At 41.8% G+C, this 27,419-nt stretch overlaps 1 protein-coding gene across 6 annotated transcripts in view; it reads right to left on the bottom strand.

Moving 5' to 3' along the window:
- The window catches only part of phldb2b (pleckstrin homology-like domain, family B, member 2b), a 41,233-nt gene extending 18,255 nt beyond the window's left edge, over positions 1–22,978 (bottom strand). For 4 of the 6 annotated variants that reach the window (XM_079360859.1, XM_079360862.1, XM_079360863.1 and 1 more), the window contains exons 1-8: positions 22,666–22,978; positions 15,180–15,236; positions 14,900–15,023; positions 13,276–13,374; positions 12,591–12,674; positions 6,337–6,456; positions 4,020–4,204; positions 1,690–2,898 (exon numbers count right to left, since the gene is read on the bottom strand). In XM_079360859.1, the coding sequence (XP_079216985.1) occupies positions 1,690–2,898; positions 4,020–4,204; positions 6,337–6,456; positions 12,591–12,674; positions 13,276–13,374; positions 14,900–15,023; positions 15,180–15,236; positions 22,666–22,698 (1,911 nt within the window). In that variant the 5' untranslated portion in view covers positions 22,699–22,978. Of the gene's footprint in view, positions 1–1,689; positions 2,899–4,019; positions 4,205–6,336; positions 6,457–10,159; positions 10,415–12,590; positions 12,675–13,275; positions 13,375–14,899; positions 15,024–15,179; positions 15,237–16,419; positions 16,753–22,665 lie in introns of those variants that run through there. The other 2 variants (XM_079360860.1, XM_079360864.1) reach the window with 2 other exon arrangements.
- Positions 22,979–27,419: the final 4,441 nt, after the last annotated feature.

The following is a 27,419-nucleotide window of genomic DNA, read 5'->3' as shown; positions in this document are numbered from 1 at the left end:
TCTGATCTTTTGTTTTTAACTATTATTATATATTGTTTATAAATTTTATAAAGTTTTAGCAACATTGTGAATTAACTGTCATGCCAATGAAGCTCTTTGAAATAGAGAGAGAGAGAGAGAGAGAGAGAGAGAGAGAGAGGAGAGAGAGAGAGAGAGAGAGAGGAGAGAGAGAGAGAGAGAGAGAGAGAGGAGAGAGAGAGAGAGAGAGGAGAGAGAGAGAGGGAGAGAGAGAGAGGAGAGAGAGAGAGAGGAGAGAGAGAGAGAGAGGGAGAGAGAGAGAGAGAGAGGGAGAGAGAGAGAGAGAGAGAGAGAGACAAGGCCACTAGTGAATAAACTGCTGCAGAAAAAAGCAGAAAATGAACAAGAAAACATTGTAAAGGATGAGGAGAAAATCTGCTGCATGAGACTGACTGATGACGACCTCTTCAGTTAAATGAATCTGTTATCTATTTCAGTTATAAAAAAAAACAGTATGGACATAATTTCACTGAACTGTTAGCCTGTCTCTTTATTCCTCTCGGCCTTGCAACATTCACATTGTTGCAATCCTTAAAGGCACAGGATCGAACCTGGTTCACTGCTGCTGTTGTTTTTGTTGCAGGTCAAATCCACAAAAAGCTGTGGACGCACACAACCTAATGATACTCATGCAGAGCTTCTCTTCTACCACTAGAGGGCAGACTAAGGTTAGACAAGGTTTTACATACAGAGACTTAAAATACAATCCAACTTCTAAAAGCAGCTAACTGCTTCATAATTGGTTATTCGTTGCTATTATTACAAATAAATGTATAAAGTAAAGACTAATAACTTTCAGGATACACACTACAGAATGGTCCCAACATATAATCATGAGAAATGTAAACTAACTGCTGGTTAAATACATTTCCATCTTGGTATTCTATCCATTTCGGCAAAAGAGGCCGGCCCACTGTACTCCATCTTGTAAACATAACTTCAACCCAAAATATGTGAAAGTGAACTGAAAACCAGTGTGAAGCTTGATGAACGGTTTGGTTTGTACAACCCTCCAGAAAACTGCTCCTCAAGGATTTCAACCACAAGATCACTGAGCAGAATATGGCTGTGTGAAGGAGAGAGACAACGCTCATGAGTCTGGTTCTCATTATATGTTGAGCATCTATACGTTTATCCACCTGCTACCCTTCAACTCTGCTCTCTAATCTTCTGGCTTCCACTAACCGACGTCTTACTGATGGGCTCTGTGGCTCTGCAGCGGTCCGAACCACACTGGGCGGAGTTCCAGATACTGACATGAACACACATACACAAACATACACACGTAGCAAGTACAGGGGTTAAGAAGAGTATTACACAGCAGCGTGCGTGTGTGTGTGTGTGTGTGTGTGTGTGTGTGTGTGTGTGTGTGTGTGTGTGTGTGTGTGTGTGTGTGTGTGTGTGTGTGTGTGTGTGTTAAACTCCCTGGGAGAGTGTGTCTGAAGGGACAAGAAGGAGGTTTGTATGAAGGGAGACATTCCAGAAGTCATTCCAGGACGTTTGTGTCTTTGTGTGATTTCAACCTTCCGACTTTCAGCTCTATATTTATAATTCTAACAGCAACAAACGCTTTCACTGTAGGCTTCATCTACAAAGTGTAATTTCATCTGACATTACGTTGCCATCATTTGATTTTCTGCACGACGGCGCTACAGTGATGTTCAAACTCACCAGTCTCTCTACCTCCTGCTCACGTAGCCTCTCCCCTTTTTGCCTCTGGTGGTAGTCCGTCAGCTCCTCCTTCCCACTCAGCGAGCTGATACTCCCTCTTCGCTCCCTGAAACCCCCAGGTGGGGTCACTCCGGCCTTCCCAAACGACTGCCTCCTCTCCCCCAGCCCCGCCCCAGGTTCGAGACCCGCCTTTCCAAACGAAGACCTCCTCTCCCCAAATCCAAGCCCGGAGGCGCCACTGAGTTCTTGGCCTACCCCTCTCCTCTCCCTTTCCCCCAAATAAGCGTCCGTTCCACCTGGAACTGCACGACTTGCCGGTTCTGTTGGGACCGAGCTCAAGGAGCTGACTGAGCCCACGGAGCTGGTGGAGGTCAGGCTGACTTTTTTGGCAACACGGGGAGAAGAGGAGCCCCCTGCTTTTGATGGGATGGTCACGTCAGGTGGGGTAGTTGTGGAAGAGGCGGGTTCAGTGGCTGAAGGCGCGTGCTTCGGGGAAGAGAGGGAGATGGACACCACGCCGTCCCCCTGGCTGGTGTTCTGCGCTTGATTTCTGTTCGAGTAAAGCTGACTGGAGTTGTGGTTGAGGTCAGAATTTCCATTCTGATTGTTGTAATAGTCTTTGCTATATTTGTAACCCCCGGCGACATCAGATCGTCGTGGGGGCAAAGTCGAGAGGGTCAGAACGCCATTGTTGTTGTCGCGGGGAGACGGGGAGGGGCAGAGGCGTGGCAGGGAGCGGCTGTGTCCCCCAACCATCATCCCATTCAGTGAGCCTGCCGAATACTTCCTGGTTCGACTGCTGGGCTGCAATGGCTCCGGGTTGCCGAAGCTACGGCGGCCAAGACGCGGGCTTGAGGGCATGCTGACTGCACCTCCCGTTGATGGCGTGCGGGTGGCGGATGGAGGTAGAGTGAGGAGGAGGGTGTTGCTGCCATCAACAGATATTGAGGAGCCGCCACCATTCCACGTGGACAGGAGATTAGAGGAGCCGGCGTTGTGCAGCCGTCGGCTCTCGCTGTAGTTTTCTTGGTTCCGGCTAGTCAAGGTGCGGGAGGAGGAGGAGGAAGGGTCTGATCGACGTCCAGGGGAAGAAGGGGGAGCAGATTTCAAAGTCATGGGAGGACGATCTGAGCCGTAGAAACGCCTTGCTTGTTCCTGATAGGCTGTGGATGATGTGGGGGGGCTGGTGATAGGTGTGGTGGGGGGAGACTAGTAGAAAAAGAGGACGACAGATGTTACCATAGAAAATAAATACAACGCTGTCAAACTGTAATATCTAATGCATCAAAAATTTGACAAATTTAGCTTAATGAATTGAAGCGACGTGACAGAAAGAGGAATAATGACTCTATAATGTAGTTGTGTCAGGGTTTATAGGTAAGCAGTAGATAGACCTGTCTGGTATTTTAGATCAGGAAACCCTGCTTAGCCCAGGACAAACATCCTGCCTTACTACAAAGACTCTTTTTTTTTTTTTTTTTTTAAAGATTTGTTTTTGGCTTTTCATGCCTTTATTATAGATGGAGGAAGGTGGATAGAGTCGGAAGGGGGGAGAGAGTGGGGAGAGACATGCGGGTAATGGGCGACAGGCCGGACGCGAACCCGGGCTGGACGCGAACCCGGGCCGCCCGCGCGCGAGGACTGAGCCTCAATACGTGGGGTCGCGCGCACTGCCGCTGCGCTACCGGCGACCCCACTACAAAGACTCTTTAAGCCTGACTTAAGCTCCATTTTCACACAGCAGTCCAGTACGGATCGGTACGGTTTGGTTCGATTAAGCTACGTAAATAGCGTCATATGATAGCTGCTAACCGCTGACAGCTAACTGCTAACCGCTAACTAATAAATTCCAAAAAAGAGGAAAAACGCTACACAAACAAAACCAATGATGGAAGACATCCAGCAGTTCATCCACTTTGTCACTGACATGTGACTCTTTATTACAAGAGTAATATTATTTGTTTCAGAGAAGGCTGTGTGCGGCGAGGACAATTACAGACGTAAAGAATCAGCTATGTATGGTTTAAAGACGGAGGGTTTTGTTTGCGATATCAAACGGGACGTGACGATTCTTTTGACCAATCAATGGACTGCTGTGTATAGCTCCAACTTTTCAGGTCGGCTCGATATTCTTGGCACCCCAACGGAAGGTTCCAAAAAAGTGTGACGGTACGAATCGGTTATTTGGGAATCTTTCCCGGGATTGGTCTATGGTGAACGCCGCAAAATGTGCGGCGTACCGAGACGAACCGAGCCGGACCACTCGGTGGAAACGGGGCTGTAGAAGGCCGATGAATACGGTCTGATGTTGGAGCTCATTGAAAGCTGACCTGTGTGACACTGAAGTATGAAGGGTTAGCGTTCCCGTTGGCTCTGAGGCTGTTCTCCAGGGCGATCTTCTTGCGCTGCAGGGTGTCCATCAAGTCTCGGAGCTCAGAGGCTGATCGCATGCCTCGAGCACTGCTAGTGCCACCCACCACTGCATGGCCGTAGTCACTGCTGAACTTCAGGTAGTCTGGAGGCGGGGGAGAGTCAAATTGAGAAAGATGTTTAAAAAGTTGAACATGGAGAAGTGTTTTAAGGATAAGGCTATAATGACCCTGTGAATACATGTACCTGAAGCTATTCATAGATAATATAGAGGGCCTTGGCAGGTCAAACTCAACCCAAACAATCTGCTAATGGTGGCTGAGCACCAAGAATAGGAGTCCAATCACCCACACACACACCCTCAGACAAACCTTCCATTAGATCCAAGATAAACATAGCAGCCCTTCTGTTTCCAAGAGTAGGATTTTGGGAAACGAAAAGGACCACAAAATATTCTTGACTAGCCCCCCACCCCCACACACACACACACACACACACACACACACACCCCAGACCCACCCTTCCTTAAGCCTTGTTAGCCATGAGGGTCTTTTTCAAAAACCACAACTCACAGTCAGTTTTGACTTTCTTCTCCAAAACCTTAAAGCCAAATCAGCAAAAAATAAAAATAAATCAATGGGCAGAATATTGCTGACACTAGAAATGAAAGACTCTTGTTTTATTTAAGAGTAAAATTGAAATAATAAAAAGTAAAACATCAAAACGAGTGAATTGCAAAGCAACATCTGAGAAACCTGCCAAGTCTTCTGAACTCATTTGTGGATTTATGTGGAAAAGGAGCTATTACAATGTTGAAGACCACCCAGTGTTGAACTGGCACACACACACACACACACACACACACACACACACACACACACACACACACACACACACTTTTCCAACAACTGAAAAATGTGGGCCTGAGAAAGAAAAAAACTGTATGTGTATCCTACATATGCAACCACACCAAGGATGAACATATGTGTTAAAATGTTGAAGCATCAGTGAGAATACTAAACAATGAACTTCTTGATGGGTTCGTTTGAAAAAAGAAGAATTGAAGAAAGGAAACAAAAAGCACCTCAGAGTGAACATCAGAGCTGATCACAAGCCAGTGTGAGAAAACGTCTAACCTTACATGGTGGAGAGAAATGGGGCAGAAAATTAAAGGCATCATAAGATCCAGAGAACTCTACACACACACACATACACACGCACACAGACTCGGGGTGCTTGTGTCCATACATGGGCAGATTTATACTGGAGGCCTGGTGTGCATCAACTCCGTTCTATTCTCTTCAACGCCTCGCTCATTTTGCTCCGTGTGGAAGTCTTCTCCTCAGGTGTGTGTTTCAGAGTGTGTGAGTCTTAGAAATCTGGAGGATAATGGTAAAGATGGATGTTGGCACATAGCGTATTAGAGAATGTGTGTGTGTGTGTGTGTGTTTGTGTGTGTGTGTTTGTGTGTTTGTGTGTGTGTGTGTGTTTGTGTGTTTACGGGGGCTTGAAGCTGGGGAGAGAGGAGTGCATTCCTTACGTAAGGGCTTTACAGAGCCAGGATTCCACTGATGATGGCAAACAGACACACACCTATCTTACAGCCCCGATCAATCATTAAGGAGACAGCAGTATCGTCATGGCAACGGCGCAGCGCCAGATGACAAAAATAAAAAATAAAAAACATTCCAATATGCTTTGACTTTAGGTTTCCACATGTTTGAGAGAGCGAGCATATGTTCAGGAAAGATATACGAGAGGGCTGAAAGACATAACTGCCTCCACCCATCCCGTCAGTCTTTCTAACACACACACACACACACACACACACACACACACACACTTACTTTAGATCCTATTCTCACACACCTGTGTGGGTCTTTTCTGCCTGTAACTTTATACTCAAATCTCCGGCAGGGGGGGATTTCTGTGTGGAATCAGATGTTTTGTAAAAAAAAAAAAAAAAAAAAAGATGTATGAATGTAGATCTACAGGTGGGGACTGAAGGACTTTCGGATAAAACAAATAAAAAAGGGAAGGGAGGAGGAAGACTTGATGATTATGATGTGGCAGAACAAAAGGCAGAGAAAGAATCGAGGGAGTAAAAAAAAAAAAGGACAGGGATCAAGTGCAGGTTAGAGGTTAAGGAAGAGGTTCAGCAGACCCTGTGTGTGTGTGTGTGTGTGTGTGTGTGTGTGTGTGTGTGTGTGTGTGTGTGTGTGTGTGTGTGTGTGTGTGTGTGTGTGTGTGTGTGCTTTCATTTGTGTGTGTATTTACCTGTGTTGTAAGCCAAGGCAGACACAGGGCTCTTTTGGGGAAGCATGCTCTTCATTCTGCTGGCCTCCTCGGGATGGTTGAAGCGGAACAAATAGGATTTACCCAGACACAGTGAGTAACCTGGAGAGAGAGAACACAAACACATGAAGAAAACTCTATTGACTGAGAGAAACAGTGAGTGAGCTCCAGTCAGACACACACGTATATTAAAGAGTCTACAAACACTGACTGACTTCACGACACTAGTTTATGTTGACATGTATATCGAGGCATACATGAAGAGGGAGTCCTGAGAAGTGCTTCATATTTGTGTAAGCCTGGAATATTTATTCACAGCCAGACGCACACTCGCAGGCACTGGTGCACAGCCAGCCGGCCCAGACCGCTGTGTTTGCTCTGGCCATCAATTAGGCTGAGAAGGCCAGGTATTAAACAAGATGTCAGGGTCGCAACCTCTGTCATACACACAGGCTGACACAGCTGTCCAAATACCTCAGAAGGGAAGAGAGAGGAGTAGTGCTGACACACACACACACACACACAAATGCACGCACGCAAACACACATACACACACTCACTAGCATAAAAAGGAGATTTAAAGCATTGAAAAAGGCACCAAAAAAAAAAGAAAACATTCCACCAAATGCACTCTGAGATAAGTAGAGGATACAGAAAAGCACCTAAAAGGTCCAGATAAGCATTACAGGACTGTAAACCTGCACATGTGTGTTAAAGCCTAAAACAGCACCTTCTTAATAGCTCCATTACACTTCCATCAGATTCCTTCGACCTGAAGTCAGACACAAGCACTGAGGCACGAGGGGGGGGGGGGGGGGTTTAGGGGGGAGCCAGAGGGTGAATGGAAAAAGACTGAGTGGAAAAATATCCCCTTTTTTACCTCCATTTTCCTTTCACTTATTCTAATCTCTCCTTTTCACCGTCGCTCTGCGTCGACTTCCTGAGCAAGTTGTCCAAGCTTAAAAAAAGAAACGCTCATGTCCAAATAACAAGCTGCTCAGAGTTGAACTAAAGGGGCTCCTATCTGTCTAAACACTGCTGCCTTGAAGTTTCCCCCAGAGAGAGAGAGAGAGGAGGATCTTGATAATTGTAGTTTCTCAGCACAGGTGGCGATCTGAGGGAAGTGGTGAGGTGAGGCTTCACGCCGTGCACGCGCACCAAAAACAGTGCGAGGAATGTTTCGTCTACGCGGCTGGACTGTGACCTCCTCAAATAAATACTCGTGCCAACGCTATCATGATGGTTTGGGTGCATACACTGAAGTAAAAGCATCATGACGGAGAGGTCGAAAGAGTTGTGACACACACACACACACACACACACACACAAACAAACACAAACACAGGGATGAAGTGAGCAAAGTCTAATAATACGAGTTTGTTGTTGCCACACATGAGTAATGTGTGTTTGTCTTTTGGATTGTCCTTCTGTGTGTGTGTGTGTGTGTGTGTGTGTTTGTCTCATAACGGTGGCTGCCTAATGACTCACAGTAACTCTCAGTATTTAGCACAACAGCAAAACCAGAAGCACACACACACACACACACACACACACACTCTCTCTCTCTCTGCCAGCAGCCAGCTCTTGTAAAAATCTAATTTCCTCCCCTCAAAAGCCTCGCCATGTGCCACCTTTAAAGTGGAGGCTAAAGTGTGTCGACCTGATTTGTTCGCAACCGCCCCCCCCCCCCCCCCCACAACCCTCATTCTCGTTTTCTAATTTCCTCCCCGGACTTCTTAGCTGACAAATAAGCACTCACTAATCTTATCCTCCTTCCCATCTTCAGCAAAAACAAACAACAGCAGCGTGTGTGTGTGTGTGTGTGTGTGTGTGTGTGTGTGTGTGTGTGTGTTTGTCGCATCTACAACAAAACAAGTTTCATTTACGTGTTTAATTGTTCACGAGCAAATTGAGTCAGCCTCCCATGTCGAGGCATGCGCCCCCTGACACACACACACACACACACACACACAAACACAAACACAGACCCTCTCCAAAACAACCAAACTGGAAACGAGTCTGTATATACATTTACGGGATAATTTAAAGTTTGTGATCCACAGAGTCAGACCTCAGAGTCTTTGATGACACAGATGTAGGAGCTGTATCTCGACTCGGGCCAGTTTCTGTTCCCATGTAGATCTGAGAGAACCAAATTAAAACTCTCTCACCACAACGCTATGGGAGGGGAAACTCAAAACTGTTTCTCTATTTAGTTAACATAAGTGGAGAATTTGCCAAATTGAGACCATTAGGTTAGAATGAAAAAGAATCCAATTACAAAGATCCCACGTGGAACATGTGCTTGGACCAGCCCGGCCTGCTCATTGGTCAGGTTGGTACAAAAAGAAGTCATCACAATCTGAAAGTGGCTAAAAAAAAAAAAAAGATCCCCTTCTGTTCGAGTCAAACAGCATCAATCAGAAACAGTTATCTTTTCAATGTCGCTCTCTAATCTGCGACGTACTACTGAGTTTACATTGAATTGACTTATTCATAAAAAGATAAATACACAAAAGGGTCCCAATGGGAATGTAAATTGGCCTCAAGACCACAAAGTAACCCTGCACGGGGCACGAGGAGGAAACACCAGTAACATCATATAAAAACAGACTGCTCTCTCTCTGGGGACACTTTGTAGATTAGATCCGTCACACACACACACACACATTGTGGCCCCCAACCAGAGGCTCAGAGGTTCAGAGATCTTTCACTGCTTTATCTCTCATCCAAGTGCTTGCAACATGTCTCACCACTTTAAAACTAATACATCTGAAATAAAAGAAAAGACAGCTCATTTGGACATGATGCAAACTGATAACAAAGACATATTTCTTATGAGCTCTTTCCCTGTGTAATATTGGTTAAATGGGCAAAATAAAGTGCCAGAAGCCGGCAGAAAAAGGTTTGTGAATACAATAACATCTAGGACAATGGAGCAGGTTTTGTATTTAGGTGTCAAGTATCCTAAACCCGTCCTCAAAGCCACAGGCTACTTCTCTTTGTCATCTAAAATCACACCGGTCTGTGAACTTGCCAGCCAATATGTGACTGTAGGGCATGCATGCACACCCAGGTCATTTGCATCAAAAAAGTGCAGTCAATGTGCTAAAACCTGGCTGTGATAGAATGCCTCCAAAATAAGACTGCAGAAAGTGTTGAAATAAGTCAGTAGCATGGATTGCACTCATTTACACCTTTAAAAAAAAAAGTTTAATTAAAACAAATGCAAAGTATGATTGATTTTAGCTTAGTATTTCCATTGATTTAAAGTGACAGATGGATGTAATTGCTACCACCATTGCTTCTTTGCAATGGCTTTTGATATAAAAAAAAAAAAAGAACAGAAAGAAAAATCAATAATATCAGCTGTTGAGCACATGCTGTTTATCTTCGCTGGTTGAATTAACCAGCTCTGCCTTTTCAGACAAAGCTTCAAAATAGATAACCAAATAAGGTTAAAGAAAAAAACAAAACAAAAACGTTTCGGGCATTTTAAAATAACAAGGAAACGTTTCATAGTTAGAAAAAAAAAAACAAGTGTTCGTATAAAAGGGAGTATGAACTTAAACAAACAAAAGCACATTAAATAGCTTTACTGCACGATCAAGGGATTTGTAGTCGTTTAGCAGCAAAGATGCCTCACAATGGTACAATGTCATTCAAGAAAACAGCTCAAAGAATAAATGTGAAGAAGCTTATGACGTATACAATTAAATCACTTAAAAGTGTTCAAACCTTGAGAAACGGTTGCGTTTCTTTATCATTTAAATGATAAAAGCGTGCTTAAATATCCGTTACAAACCTTGTGAATCCCATCCAGTGAGCACTTTATCCCGACAGGACCAATTATCTTCTTCCTTTGAACTTCAGGCAAAGTATCATGACAAACTTGTACACGGATAATAAAAAGATATATTCTTTAGATATACTAATTCTACTGATGCTTGTGTTGTTGTTTGCCTCCCTCCAACGCAGCAGGACGTGTCTACTCTCCCGACTTCTTTCCGTGAGGAAGAAAGTTGTTGCGTTCACCATCTACAGGTCTGCGTCCCGGACTGTACCAACTTTCGTTAAAGGGGGGACGTACCTCAGAAAGGCTATACCAAACAACAGGGTTTCTAAAACTGTAAAAACATACGATCACTCGAGTGTTTTAGCGAGATCAACAGGGTAAGATAAGAGAAAAAATATGTTATTAATTAATTAGAAACACATCTTTACTAACCGCACATAAGCCACATACCCTACTGGGAGTTGGTAGGTTCAAAGACCATCAGACATTGAGGTATTTGGTAGACGCCCCCACTGCTTTTCTTTGTCTACCTACCTATTTTCCTTCCCTTTTCTCTTCAAAATACCTAGGACAAGTCAAACCCATCCCCCGTTATGCTGAGAAAAATTACCAAAAGCACGTGTTAACCTGCTGGCTTTATTCAATTGAAACACCTAATAATCCACATTAGAAGTAATTTAATTTGATTTATGAGGCAAACAACAATAGAGGAAGGGGTTTGCAAGTAAGCCAGCCAGACTGTCTGGAGACAAAGTAAAATAATTTGTCAAGGGAATATATAAGACTACTGTAGAGAAAATAACGGATAGGCCTACATCTTTTTTTCGGTAGAACTATGCACTCCTACCTTTCATTCTGTCTTACTTCTTGTGTATGAGTGATTTAGTTCAGCAGATGGATTTGCATTTGTCACAGACCAGTGTGAATGCTGGGAAATTACGTTTTTTTTTTCTCCACTGAAACATGATCTGAAATGCAGAAAAAGATGCTATCCCATTATTAGATTTTCTATGCATTAATCAAATCCAAATACAACCTGTAGTACTTACTGATTGTTTGAAATTATTTTAGTTTCCATACAATAAGTCACTTTTGTGTCATGTTTATGAGCAGATCACTGTTTAAAAACTGACTTCCAGCTGTTCCATTGAGCAAAGGAGTGAAGCTGATGTGATTTCAGGTCAGGCTCCAAAGTCCAAATACAGAACAGATCACTTCCTAAACATAGCTAATCATCTCCAGACTGCCCCAAACTGTGTAGTGTCATGTGCGTATATGCTCGTGTGTGGTTAGACTCACTCAGCCCAGAGGCCACTGGATATTCCTGAAAGATGTTCTCTCTTTCTTTCTCTCTCACTCTCATAATTTTCCAAACCATGCCCTTTTGACTTTTTTTAACCCTTTTCTGTCCTTCAGTCCCTTTCTCCACTCCTGCTGCTTCACAATGCCCTGGCCTTGTGTGTGTAGGCACACCAAAATGTTGTCAATATTTGAATCTGCCAGGCTGAACGGGAAAATAAATAGGCCCGTCAATATTTAACTTAAACTGGCTCGGTTACACAGGACACAATGAAAATGAGAAACACGCACTATAGTTAAGGATTGACTCGTGGCTCGGGAAAAGCCAATGCACTGCATGCTCTTTTAAATAACACAAGAAAGGGAAAGGAAGGAAAACGGAGTGGAGTGGAAATTGTTGCAGCTGGCAATAGAAGTGAAAGAGGGGGGGCTCTGCAGCTGAAACAACCCAAAGAAATAACCCTGGAGAGGAGAGAAGATAGAGAACAGACAGGAGATAAACAGATCAAGATATCTGGCAGACAAAAAAATACAGACTGGCATGTGGACATGAAAGATAACAAAAGGAATTCACTAGATATTTTGAGGCAGCGACATTTACGTATATGGGTGCTTTATATGTGTTTGCAGTCTATACAGTAAAGAGTTAGATGAGCAGTGTATGTTGTGCAGTTGCTGGAAGCTGTGACTCATTGTAGCATCTAGCTGTTCCAAACCACAACAAATTAAACCAAACCAGGGGCACACACACACACACACACACACACACACATGCATGTTGAAATGCTTACACATTAGTGTACACATTCATGAGAAAATACACGCACAAACTCACACAAACATACAGTACACCCTGCTGTTTCCATGCAAAACGTCAGCACAATATTAACTGTGCCCAAATGAGTCATACATACACTGAAAGGAATGCAAGTAAACCAAACCACAATCAAACCTCCTTCTCTTTCTCTCTCTCTCTCACACACTGGAGTTATGAAATACTGCAAGATGGCTCACTCCATTCATTTAAGCCAACTTTAATGCTACTTCCTTTAATGACCAGCAGGTGGCAACATTTTAAAGCATGTGTGTGTTTGTGAGTGCGTTGAACCCATAGACTGTATTTAACAGTCTATCCTCCTACCTTGTGTGAGAGGTGTAGGCACAGTGACCTGGACTCCATCCAGGCTGCAGAGGTTTCCACAGGGGTCAAGGGTCACGACCCCTCCTGTGTTACAGACAATAATAGAGTAAGAGGCACAGTTTTACGCAATTCAGTATGACTCATTGTTCAAACTTTGAAGTGCAAATCCAACATTATCATCTTTTAAAAAAGAATCTCTCGACTAAAGCATCTTAATCATAACATACAATTTAAGCCATGTTATTTCTATCTTTGCTCTGAAGGCATGTTAGCATGTTCCAAAGTGGAATGCATCAATCTGCAGCGTTTGTTTACAAGGCAGAGAGTGCGAAAGACAATGTGCGAAGTCAAACTACATATTGACTGACAAGGTCGTTTTAGATTTTTCACTAATAGGAAGGCCTCTTCAGCTTGCTGTCTGCAAACTGTTTGCAAATGGAGCATGTTTTTTTTTTAAAACAAATAAATGATTAAAATCAGTTCTTTAATTTATGTTCTAAACAATGACGATGTATTTACTATAGATAATATGCGACAGTAAGATTAAAGCCTTTTTGATTACTCGGTCATCAATTACCACAATTATCTAATTACCAATTACCTATCTATTACACAACAAAGCCTATTAGTGCATTGACTCAGAGGCCTTATAAGATCATGTCATAGAAAAAGAACTGACATCAACCTTCATTAAAAATGAGACAGTGCTCTGCCTCGACGCCAGGCCCCTGGATTGTGATGTCTTGAGGAATGGGAGCATCTTCTCTGCCAATGCGGGTCACTCCTGGAACATCAAAAAAGTACACATGAACGTTAAAGTTGAATTAAAAATAGGGAAAAAAAGAAGAGGCTTCCCACATCTCTGAGAAGCTGTGGAAACTTCTATTCATAAAGTAGAACTTTAGATGATTGAACAACTGCATGTGGATAGTTTGTGATCCGGAGTTAATTTTCTGAATTTGAACTTTTTATCCTTCTTTAATGAATATTCCAGAGACCCTCAGTTCTCCTGAAATGGCTCATTCACAGTGCAGCCATTCTTCACTGAAATAGAAGGGCACATCATGCAGAGCGCCTGTGAAAGAGTGTGCCAGTGTGGTAGTCCTTGTGAAAAAAAAGAACGAAAAAACAAAGAACTAAAATGTGGATCATCACAATGCTGACTTTAATAAAGCAGCAACCTTTGGTCTGATCTCTAAAATTCCTGGTCTTTACCTTTTCTGTGCAATAAGGCAAATTTATTAAACCAAAAATTGCTTTAGGCTTTCTTTATTGTATCATTTTATGAATCATGCATTTCAAAGCTTGTAGAATTGTTCACTGCAGTGCTCTCATGTTGGAGAGGAGGACAAACCAAATGTGTTTTTTCGTATTAGAAATGTAAAGACAGCTCTGTGATCCATACAAAACATATTCACTCAGTCATATGAGAGTTATAAATATCAGTTTATCTGGTCAGCTTCACTTTGTAAAAAGTACAGCATCTATCTACAGAGTAATTAATTACAATCAGCTATACAATCAGTGATTCTGCATTTACCATGTGCATCACTGTGTCTTTGCTTATTTTAACTTGTGTTAATGTGATTGGCAAACTAGCTGGAATAGTATTGAGGCTTCGGCGCCTGCGGCCTGCTGATGCGATGAGTGTGTGTTGCTGTACAAGTCTGAGTCTGTGAGGAAAGTGATCGAGGGAGAAGTGTGGGACACCTGTGGATGGCTGATGACAGACAAACTAAAAATAACAATAATTGCACCACCATTATCACCCTGCGCATGAGTGTGTGTTCAGTATGTGTTCTGACATAATGAGCACCATGTATGGCAATTTATCAAATAAAAAACCCCCCCGCTTGAACAAAATTAAATACGAGTTCTCTGAGGGCTTCAGTTCTTTTAGTTAAATTTTTTGTTTTCTCTGTTTGAGCAGGAACTCATGAAGCCATATCCAGTAGTTTGAGTCATCGTCCCAGTTTTACAGTCTGTCTGCAAAGTGTTGTCCTAAATGGCATGATTAACTGTTGGTTCGGTCTGTGCAGTAAACGTTCAGTAGGGTCATTTTCACATTGATTAAAAAAACATGATGTTATGGACGAAGCATGTAAATATCTATTTTCAGTCGAAAAGAAAATTGAGGAGAAATATAAGAAAGGAAGTAAAAAAAAGGAGTTAATGAAAGGACAGGTCTGCTATCTCCACAGGTAGCAATTTCTCATGACATAAATGGAGAAGGGATGGGATGGATGGATGGTTATTTTATATGACCTTGGAGTTCAAACCCCTGGAGTGTGCTTAGTTCAGTGTGTTACCTTCTTTTATGGGCAACAGGGTGATTGCCACGCTCAGCCTCCCACTGCCCAGGCTCACCAGATGAGGCGAGGCCGTCTGCACCTTCAGCCCTTTCCCCGTGTCGATCAGGTCCAGAGGCGGGGACTAAAAGCATCAGTCAGGGTGGAAAGGTCGTTTTCAAACAAAATGGATGTATCACAAGAACAGTGCGTTTATATGTACAACTATACAAGATCCCAAAAATAAAATGTGTGTGTGTGTGTGTGTGTGTGTTTGTGGGGGGGGGGGGTGTTATTTTACCTTGGGTTCAGTTGGAGACATCTGATCGGACTCTGGTTGGAACATCATCTCAGAGTCCTGGTGTAAATGTGGAGAGAACAGAATAACAACTCAGACCAAACATTTTATTTTATTTTCTATGAGTGTATTAAGATTCTGTCTCAAATACTCTACATCTATACATCTGTTTCATATGTTCTAAGGCCTCCCTTGGAAATGAGACACAAATGCGACTTTTTTTTTAATAAAAACATTACACACATATAACAAGTCTTCATTGGAGTGTCCAGGTATTTAAACATTCTACCCAACTAAGCCGACCTTATATAGACAAGAGCACGGTCACATTATGCCCACATCTGTACAAATGACAGCCATTTACACGCACCAAGAAAAAAAAACAACAAGTGTCCTTTGCCGACAATCTGCTGCCAAATGTGAGGTTCTCCCTGTGTGAAAGTGTTCCATGGGGAAAATACCACTTGAGAGGAAACACGACACACAAACACATGCAAGCACACACGCAGCCTGGGCTGCAGTGGGAAGAACCGGGCAGAAATGTTCCATGAAAACAGAGTTCCCACAACGTGTTGCTCACGGTCTATCCTCACACTGCCTGCTGCTTTCAAAGTTACAATACATTGTATGGTGTAATAAACACATCTGCCTCAAGGGGCCACTAATTGGGCTTCAGGTTATCCATTCTTGTTTTGTATTACTTTACAGTGGAGTCAAAGGTATGGGGGGGGAAGGGGGGGGGACAAAAATCCAGTGAAAATGTTTGAATGTTTGGGAAAGGGCACAACGCCAGAAAAGAAGTGAGCTTGCAGGCATTTAAAGGAGGAGAATGATCAACGATAAAGAGGAATGAAAAACAGCGAGATAAAAGTGAACTCAATCAAAACTGCCAAACACACACACACACACACACACACACACACACACATACTCAGATGCAGTGCCAAGAACAAGCACGGCAGTACCCTACAATTCAACGCAGGAAAAACAGTCCTGCTTCTATTTGTGTGCACACATACACACTAAACGAGAACAAACACAGGCGCACACACCAGATGGATGAGTGAAAAGCTTCTCACCAAAGCAGAGATGATTACAGTACATGGGAAACCACCTCAGCCACATTTCCTTTTTTTTTTTACCTTCTGTCATCTCCTTCCCCTCCTACTCATTTCTCTCCTTGTTATACTCCTCTTCCTCCCTCTTATCCTGTAATAATCCTGTAATAATATACAACCTTCACCTCACACTGTTTCAAGCATCAGTCTCTTTATTTTTCCACTCGTTCTTCTTCCATCTTCCTCCTTTCTCTTCATTTTTTCCTCTCCCTGCTCCTTCCTCCGGCCTTTTTAATCCTAGCCAGCAAAGTCAGCTCCAAACCACTTCCACTTATTCAGCGGCGACTTCCTTTCTGAGGTCACTTCCTTTGCTGCTTTCACACCGTTGTTGCCTTCAAACACACTCATACACACACACACTTTGAAGCTCTTTGCACTTCAGCCAGCCGTCTGACCGCGATGCATGCACAAACATCGACAAATAAAGTCACGCATCAGCTCTTTTTTGTTATCACTTGAAGATATGAGGGCCCAACATTCCACAGATTTTTTTTTTTTTTCATCCCCGGTGTAGACAAAGCAAACACACAGTGTATGATGGCAACATCAGCTGGACAAACGCAAAAGGCACGTTTCAAAGTCCAAAGGGGACTATTTTGAGTATGACGAAAAGGCTGTTCCCTCTCCATTTATGACTTCCCTTTCCCATCAACCCAACACCCATTTCATCCATCATGCACACAGTTCCTATTTTATTTACCTTATTTACCCCTCCCCCTGTATTTGCATTCCAAGTCCTTTGTTCCCTAGGTGAGCTCCAATCTGGGCAGGTCATGACAAGTCTTTGGCATTGTTGTACTCTAGTTTGAGTAAAGCAGTGAAGTGTGTCAACCTCCTTCTAGATTTTCAGATTTCAGCTCTGGTGTCCCAACCTCCAACCACCACACCTGATGCTTCATGGCTTCTGGACTGGAGAGCACAGGTATGCAATGATTGGATGGTCTGGGATATATGCAGCCAAAAACAATGTGTTGCGTGTTTTCCCAACCTTTAAATATATATAATATAAACATATAAATACATTAACATAAATGTATCAATAATGGATTAAATGAATGTTTGATAGTGTTTTGGTGAACCAGATAAAACAAACTAGTTTAGGAACGTCTGACATGATGCTTTAGAGGACTTAGAATAAAGACATGACTTGCATTTACAGAGGCGCAGAAACAAGACTCCAAATAAGGGTGACATTTCAGCACGACTACATGTCATTAAGTGGTTGTATAATAATTGCTCATCAAAATAAAAGGAAGCTTAAAGCAGTTTGAGTTTCTCATTGATGACATGAAGGATGACATTATGGTATAGTGAACATAAAAGTCAGCTACAGTAACAACAAAAACCTTAAATGTGCTGTATGTTACTTTGGTGTGCTACAGTTCTGATACGATCAAGCTGAACTTTACTAATGTTTTGGTTCAAGTCTTTTGGAGATTGTTGGGAAAATGAACACAGAGAAATGTCATAACTAACCATATCACACTTTCTTTTAAATGACATCTTGCTATGGCTCTGAGCAAAGTCCCTTCTTATGTTCATTACGTGCGAGGTGAGATTGAGAACAGGTATACGGGCAGGTCAGCACATAGGCACAATAACAGGAAAGCCATCCGATCATTTCAGTCATTCCAGGTCACATGATTGAGACTTATAACAGGCCTGTGACTGACAAATACACAGGATTTAACCAACAACCTAACTATTAATTAACAACACCTCACTCTTAAATGTAAATGACAACATCTTATGTGAGGAACATGAAAACTGAGTTACAATAGTCAGGCTTTTGTTTCTTTTGTTTGGATTAGAAGGTTTCTGGCCGAACATTTGAAAACATGACGCACCATTTCCATTACAGTTAGCCTATAATCAAGTTTGATTACAGAATATTTGATCATAAGAGAATGACTGTTACCAGAACTTGCTCTCAGCCCATAATTTAAAGAACAAGGACATTTTCCAACAACTTGCAATTGTGTTCTGAAGTTAAAAATCATTTACAAATCGTCAGATTCAACTCCTCACTTACTCTAGTGTCTTGATCTCGTGGTGAATTTCATACATACTTTGACATACAAAGGTAATCATTTAGATATATGCAAAGCAGATGAGGCTAAACAAATTGAATCCCTTCAACTAACTACTGAAAAAGAAGGTCATTTTTTTCTGTAAAGGGAAAGTTGTCCAATGGGTAACTATCGTTAAACATGCAGGACGAACCTGACTATAAAACCAACTTCACTCTCAATCTATTGTACTCCTAAAAACTGCCTTATAGAAAACTCTGACACCAGCTGAAACACAGCCATAAATGAACAACATTATGAAACCACAAAGACCAAAGAACAAGAAAGTGTACAAGCACTAAATCTGTCTTTGATCCCATCTGCAGAACAGCTGAGTCCCCCTAAAGGGCTGAGTTTCTCCTGCATGTGGAGATGGAGCGAGGGAGAGAAAAATATTGAGTAAAAAAAAAAAAAAAAAAAGCGAAAGTAGTGGAAGACAGAGGGCTCATAAAAGCTTACAGACAGACATAGCATTCTCAAAGTGCTTTCGTTTCATCTTCTTATTTTCTTCTCCATCTGCTTTCATCCCTCATTTCTTGTTGAGTCCCTCCTCTGCTTCTATTTCCTCAACATCTGTTTTGATTTTCCTCTTGTTTCAAGTACTTTCTGCATTATTGTTGCTCTTGTTATTGTTTTCTGTGGCTGTTTTTAAAAAAAAAATATAACCACATCTCAGGCCTGTCCAAATGTGGTGGATGTCACTGATTTGGAATAATGTAGAGCATAAGCTGGATAGTTGCACAAGCATTTCAGAGCAAATTGAGCTGGACGATGTGATCTTCAAAAACAAGAAAAACAAGAGGAAATTAAATGTTGTTGGTCGGCAAGGCAAACTGAAAAGTGAATATTCCTAATCATATATATTGTGATTGAGATCTGGTAACATCAAACATAGTTAGACAAAGCAGGAAGAATACAGTGTCACAACAAAGCATCTGATTATTTTAAAATGAATTCATTGTTGGTAATCTGCTTCCTCATTGCACATGGCTGATATATTAAAGAAGTCCATATTGGCCTTAGGTAGAAGATGTTCCAACCCGGGCAGCCCAGGATGATGGTTAAAGGGTTTGATGGAGTTAAGACTTATTAGAATACATTAGCTGGTTTTGACAGCATCGATAGACACGGGTGCAAACATAGCAGGCCAACACATCAGATAAAGAAGCTGAGGAAGGCGCAGATATTGATTGGTTCAGTTAACCTTGTTGCAAACCCAATTGTGTCATCTGATCATTGAAGTGGCCGCAGAATATTTATGCGGAGAACTATTTAATGTGTTGAGGTGAACGTTTGAACATTTTTCGTCATGACCCGAATCAACCAGTATTCCATTTTTTTGAATACTATGAACAATAAAACAGCGCTATTAAAAATAAAACAAAAAGATGAATTGGGGTCAAGGCAGGATCTCATATCTCTTTGTGTTTAACTCCATTAAGCCAAAACAAATCTTTTATTTTCTTCTCATTTGCCCTCAGAAAAAGCTATCATGCCATAACGTAGGACCAATAGAAATGTGTGTGCACATGTTTGATTTACTCGAGGTGATGTGTATGGCTCCCGTCCATTCAGACAGTTATCAATCTGACCTGATTCAAGTCAATTCATTCACAATGTTCAACTAGAATAGGGCAGATTTAAGCGCCTTTAAAGCATTGAAATAACTAATATGACCGTAATGTGAAACACCCTGAATTTGTTACTGCATCAACATTTAACAACATAGTGGCTGTGTTATGGAAGAGATACGTGTTCACTACTTAATCATAAATATACATCCTAAGGTGAGGTTCTAGAAGCTATAGAAAGTGTTTTTTAGCGAGGAAGTCTACTTTTTTTTTTGTCTGATTTGTTGGTCGTCCAGAGATATTTTAGTCTTCCCAAGTCAGTGTTCAAAAATTTATTTAAAAAAAAATGAACTGAGAGGTAATGGATCTGTTGATTGTTCTAGCAGGCCAGGCTATCGTCTTCGCAGCCAATTTCCTCTCTCGTGCTCTTGACAAGTTTAAATTACTTTAAAAACATTCAATTCAATTTCTTTGCCAGTCTCTCTCATTTATCTCGTTGCCTCTGTCCTTATCTGTCCCTCTCTCCATCCCTCTATATATCACTATCATCCCCTCCCCTTACATTCCAGCGTTACCCTCTCCTCCTCCCACCTGACAAAGCCAGCATTGTATCACACATGCTGTTTAATATGGAGTCCCTCTCTCTGTGGGGCTAAACGGGGCTATCTTCCTCCCTTCTCCACACACTGTATTTTTTGTGTGCAGTTCAGTCTTAAACAACACTTTAATTAATTTAATATAAGCCTTTTGCATGCCCACACACCATGAAGGTCAACATTCCCGCACACACACCAAACACATGCATGGGCTAATACTTAAGGGCATACAATAATGCTCCTTTTTTGCAGCTGGTCTTCATAACAAAAAAAACACAAAACACAAAAAACACTCAAATCCACCTCATCTTGTGTGTTTGTGTGTTTCTGTGACCGATGCGTTTCCATGAATACATGTGTTTTGGGAAAAACTCTACAAGCAGATTAAGACAGCTTGACCTTGAGCCTTTGCTCAAACACAACAAACATCCACCAGCATTGTCCTCCAACTCAAACTCTCTCACCGTCCTATCAGGATTTTTTTTCTTCATTTACCGATATACAAGATCCTCACAGGAAAGAGACTCTGGTGTTATTGCAGCTGACTCAAAGTTGGAGGAAACTTGAATTTCTTAAGAGGGTGTGTGTTTTTTGGGACGAGCCTGGGTTACCTTCGCCACCATATCCTGGGGATCAAGTGATGTTTGTGTTTCAAAAGGGTCCGGATATAACAAAGAGACAAGGAGGGACGGCGAATTTGTCGAGGGACATATAACCCACATCAGTAACTTAGCTCAGAGGGTGAACTGAACTGTGAGTCCTGCATAGTAAAGAAAGATGGAGGCAGAATGATGGAGTGTGAGATAAGAAGAATGCAGGAAGATCTGGGAGATAAAAGGAAAGGAAATGGATAAACACAGAGGATAAAGAATCCAGAGATGAAGGAAAAGAAAGATTTGTGGAACAATCTGAGGTTGCAACAACATAAGGTGCACAGGCCTACTCCAAAGAAAATGCAAGAAAGCCTGAAATCATCTTTAGAATTCACTTCTGCAAAATGTGAAAAAAAGAAAAAAAGAAAAAGGACTTGTTTATGTGCAATATTTCAGCGTTTTTTATATGCATTTACCTTAATTTATAAGATGTGACTATCGGTACATTGAGTCCTAATGTCTGTTGTAGTACTGGTTTCCACATCGTGGCCAGAGCCAATTGTGGATTGAATGGTTTTAACATTAGCATAGCATTCCGTTGGCTGTTATGAAAAAACGTGGAGAGTTTAAGTTAAACTTAAGATAACTCTCTGACACACCAAAGACACAGATGACTCTCAAAACCACAGTCTGAGCATCCAGTGACATAATATGCAGCATACAACTTGCCTCTGTGTAAGTGGAAGTACAAATACCCCATGTCACAATGTGTATTGTCTTCTAGCCGGACAATCACATAATGTACATTCAAATATAGTGCGCAATGCCTGGACTGATGCCAACCTTTCACACAAACACACACATGTGCCTCGGAGACAAACTTGTCACCTGATATTTTAAAGAGGTTGGAAGTAATGAGAAAATGGTTTCTTACATCTTGTTTGACTTTCCTCGTCCAAGAACACTGATGTGTTCCTTACAGTGGACGCATGCTGTGATAAGAACAGGTGTAGATACACACATCAGTCATGTAACAGAGGGAGTATCTGGAGGCTCCCAATCCACTGACGTCAGAATTTGTTTCCATTTGCGATTCCTTTTGGAATGGGGGATTACATTTGCACTCACCAACATACAATATCTAACATGACATTAAACAGACAATTAAGTATTAATCTAAAAAAAAAAAAACAAACAAACAAAGAAAACATAACATCTATAGCCTACTCCATTCTGACCAGATTTAATTGACCTAATCGAGCCCAATTCGTAAATGCATGTAATATTCCATTTAGTCAGTCACCAACCAAACAAACAAAAGTTTCTCTTCATTTGCTCAGAACCAAATCCGGATTTATCGAAGCTCAAGACTCTGATCATCCACTTAAGGAACAAATGACTTCCAGAGCGCTGGATCAAACTAGCTGCTGTAGAAACACCATGAAAGGGATTAAAAGTGTCACCATATTTTAAAAGAACACACCCTAATATAATAAGAACATTTAACGCTGCGATTTATCACAATTCAAGCTCCTCACGTACCGTTATTGAACATGGACTGACCACTTGTGTCATCGTGCAAAACAGACGCAGTCACTTTGCCGCTCCACACCAAAAGTCCTGGAAAATGACTGTCCCTTTTCCTTTTCTCCTGCTGGGATTACAGTTTCCTTCTTCGCAACGAATCCATTGCCTGATTAACAACTCGGAAAATCTTAGAAGGGGGAAATCTTCTGTCACATTCACACACACACACACACACACACACACACACACCACGGGTACATAAACGTACACAAACGTTAAAAGCCGGCGGCCTCAGCCAATTGCGACGTGTGGAGGAATTTAGCAAACAGCTGGAAGGAGAGAGAGAGAGAGAACAAGAGGAGGGAGTCTCTCTCTCTCTCTCTACCCCCCCCCCCCCCACTCTCTCTCTCTCTCTCTACCCCCCCCCCCCCTCTCTCTCCCTCTTACACACAACACACACCTACACACACTCTCACACACACACCACAAACACACACACACACACACACATTCTTGAGTACACTGACACACATACACATACATAATGTGCAGGTGTTAACAGACCACCTACACTTGACCCCTTGTGCTCACTGGCTCAAAGAGACAACAAAGACATGTAGCAAAGGGGAGGGGAGAGGGAGGATTAAAAAAAAGGTACAAAGAGTGGTCGAGGGGGAGAGAACTCCTTCAGACCGACTTGGCAGCAATCATGTGAAAACACATCAGGGTAAGAAGCAAGTTTGGCTAATGATATCAAACTAGGAATGCAGTCTACTCTCCCTTCACAGGACACAATCCAGACCTGATACCGGTGGTTCATGTGAAGGAATCTGTCTGTGGGAAAAATCCAAACTGGTGCACAAACAAAATCGCACATGTCACATAATTCACCAAGAAGTTGAGATCACGGATAAAGGGCTATAGGGCTCGGTAGAAGTCTCCAGCTTACAACTCTAACTAAATAATAAACCTACCTTTAGGAACTCAAAGCTAACCATTATTAATGATATGGCATTTGATGCATGGGAAATGATCGTAAGCCATCGGTTATCTTGTAGTAAACCTTACTCTAGATTAACACATTGTAGAAGTTCACTGATTCTTGAGGGGTTACTATAAATGACTAAAATCGATGGTTCTGGTTCACCAACGAGTAACAAATAAACCTAACAGGAAAACAGAAAACAAAGGAATATAGACTTCCTGAAATGTGGTAATATGCCAATAGAGAACAATAAAGTAGAAGTAGTGTTTCAAAGTGAAGTAATATGGCAAAAACTTTCAAATGTGTTCGTTTCACATACTCCATGAAAACAGGTGTTTTTATGCCACACACACACAAATCAAACATAACCATGTGCCTGAGCTAATTTAACCTTAAAAAATGTTGCCTTTAGGCATTAGCGTTAGCAGGCTCCTACTCACATAATTTATGTGCACCATCTGAAAAATCTCAGCTACATGTACTGTCATGCATCAGACAGAAGGCATCATGGAACTGGAGCAGATGCCAGCTCTTTAACATAGGAGCTAGGTCATTTTATCTGGCACAAGTTTGAGAATACACCACGATACACAACAGAGCTTACATATGAAAAGGAACAACACCAGACATTATTTAGAACTGTAATGAAACCGTATGGTCTTGCAGGATTTCGTTGAGGCTATGCGCACTGACCACAACTGCGGCATTTTGTTATGGCTGGAAAATGATAAATGTAGTCTTCAGAATGGTCCTGGTTAGGACTGAAGCCTAGGAGGATTTGTGTACACACTAACACACAGACAAAAGGACATGCACACACATGCTTATCCATGGCAGCAGGATCTTATCTCTCTGGCACTGCGAGGACTTCTTTGGATAAACAGGAAAAGAGCTCATGCACCCAGCCCTGCTCCACTTTCTCCACTGCTCCTCCTCATGACACCTGGTACGTATGGAGACCAAGTAGTTCAAATGATAAAGGTTTTTTAAAACCTACATACGTATATGAAAAAACCTCTGCTTTTGTCTGTTGTAGACTTATGAGTGTCTTAAAAAACCCATCACAGAGCAAAGGATCTTCAAAAAGGGACCTGTTAAGTTTTATCTTCTTAATGCTCCTTAAAATTGCAGTTGCCTTTTCAACTTTCTTTCATGTCAAGTGTTTCCAGAAGCTATTCGGCTATTAAGAGTCCATGCATGCTTGCTTGCATGAGAGCTATAAAGCTTATGTAATGACATCATCCCCAGGCCTATGGGTTCGAGAGGGTTGCTGAATGTTTGACAGCATTCCCAAGTGAATTCCTTAACACCCATGTGATCCCAGAAGGCTGAGCAGGAACTGTGGAGTTGTTGGAAAGGGAGAGTTAGCTTTTTAAAATGTATTTTCCTTTGTACATACATGTGTCCCTTGTACTGCACTCTAAATTGAAACCACTACAAATGGACTGTGACAGTTGGAATCTCTGGTATCATCACAGGATGTCGGCTATGAGTCTTTGTGTGGCTAAAACTCTTCAACGCACAAGCTCTTAATAACAAAGTAATGACATATCATTTGATGACTGTCTGTTTTATTGACTTAGTAAGGAGCACATGTGTTTGCAGTGGTCTGGTGCAGTGTCTCTACTCGTTTTGACACCCCCCCCCCTCCACACACACACACACACATTCAAAGACAGCTATTAGGTACAGTATGATTTGTTTTTGCAGCAGCTTGACTTCCACAGTCATCATGGTCTGAAAGAGAGCTCTAACAAAGCTGTGTGTAATGGATGTGTCAGACTTAGTCAACTCTGATCACTGACATCACCTAATACCAGGGATACAGCCATGGTTACATGGACTCAAATTCCATTTACTCACAAGCGTATTTGTAGACTGTATAAGCACTTTGTAAAAGTGCCTAAATGGCTTCCAAAAATAACGACACATCTTTATTTAATAGATACTCACAATGCAACCAAAGCACAAGTTTGATAATAGGACTTGAACTGAAAAGCCAAATATTTTTGTGACATTAGAGACTGGAAATATTAACGTGTTTTTTCTGTAAAGCAGCCAAGCCTGCTTTTAATTAATGCAGAGAAATGTTTCCACCGGACTTTGTGCTCCAGCTTATGGGGAAGAAAAGGTTGGGTAAACCAATGTGCAGCTTGGTTGTGTTAAATCTACATATGCTACAGAGCTAAAGTCGTTTTGGAGCCTTATATCTGCAGTCAAGAATGTTTGCAGAATAACATGATCTTGTCATGCCAATATTTTAAAATGTGATGTCATTAGACCATTTCAACCTGAAGATCATGACTGAGTTTTTCACCTTCTCCTTTGAAACCTGGGAAGCCAACAGGGATCAAGTGGAGTGTGTGTGTGTGTGTGTGTGTGTGTGTGTGTGTGTGAATGAGAGAGAGGACCAATCCAAACAATACAGGAATGCTCTCCATCAGTGGATCTGCTGCTCTCCACTCTCCCACTTGCCTCCGATGGTATGTGTAATTACTCCACAATTAAAGTGCCTGAGCCTGTGACTGTGGGTGTTGGTGTGTGCACCTCGCAGTGCTGGGTGACCACAGTCAAACATGTCAACAATGTGGCCTGGACATTAAAGGCGACTTCAACACCAGTGAGCAAGGGAGTAAAAAAAAGGAAAGAAAAGAAAGAAAACAAAACACGTGTTCTACATTTTTTTCAATTAACTTCTTTTTTAAGTCCATTACTTTCCATCAGATGTTTCTACTATTTTCTTTCCTGCTATGTAACTTTTGTTGTGCTTTGTAACTCACCTTCTTCTGCCATTTCTCTCTCATCTCCTCTCTGACCTCAGGAATGCAGTGGCGACTGTCACTGTCTGTGTCATGCATAGTAATCACTGGGCCCACAGGGCACACACATACAAGCAGTCAACACACTGAAGCAGATACACAGACATGACATTTCACAGGATAATAACGTAGCATATTGTTGTTTGCTATTTTAACATGTACAGCACATGGTCTGTTTTATGGATCTCATCGCAGACTCGACATGGTCATACACATTGAAAGTTTTTCTATGTGTATGATCATGTCATGTGGACATTAGTTCTATTTCTGCATGTCCAGCCCAGGTAAACTGAGCATAAACAATATAAACTTTTATAGCTGTGTGTATGTTTGGATTTATGTGTTTTATGGGAATTGTGGCGCACATTCCACATATATTTGGCTTCCTCTTCGTTTTTCCCACCTAAGGTGCACTGCTTTACTTTCTAGTCAAATTATAAGGCCCAACTGTAAGTATAATGTATGTAGTGCTGGCACTATGGCCTGCTTTTTTTTACTAGGTGGGACTTCTCTTAACATAGCAACTTAAAATAGCTTGCAGCTGTACCTTCCCTTCGTTCAATTCATTTTCAGAAAACAAAAACTGAAATTCAGCTCACTGTGGTTTACAGATACAGTTGAACTGAAAATGCAATTTAAACAAATGAATGTCTTTGCCATTTCTTTGGCTGAGCATTTTCCTCCGATACTTTCAAAACGTGATGTGTTTCAGAAGTCTGTTCATCCAATACTTTTCATTCCAAGTCTTTATTTAAACATTATTTTTGAAGTCTAAATCAAGTCGAGACCTTAAAAAACTATAGATACAGCATAACAGAGTAAAAAATATGATGCATGTGATCCTTGTGATGAAATAAAATCTTCACATCATATTTACAGTAGAATCCTTAAGTTATATGATCACTGTCAAGGTAACTTTTTTTGTTTCTGCTAGGTGACCTGGTCTGTGTCGCAGTTACACAGAA

The sequence above is a fragment of the Symphodus melops genome (genome assembly GCF_947650265.1).
Source record: "Symphodus melops genome assembly, chromosome: 14".
Classification (NCBI taxonomy): Eukaryota; Metazoa; Chordata; class Actinopteri; order Labriformes; family Labridae; genus Symphodus; species Symphodus melops.
This window is presented reverse-complemented; position numbering and strand designations above follow the sequence as displayed.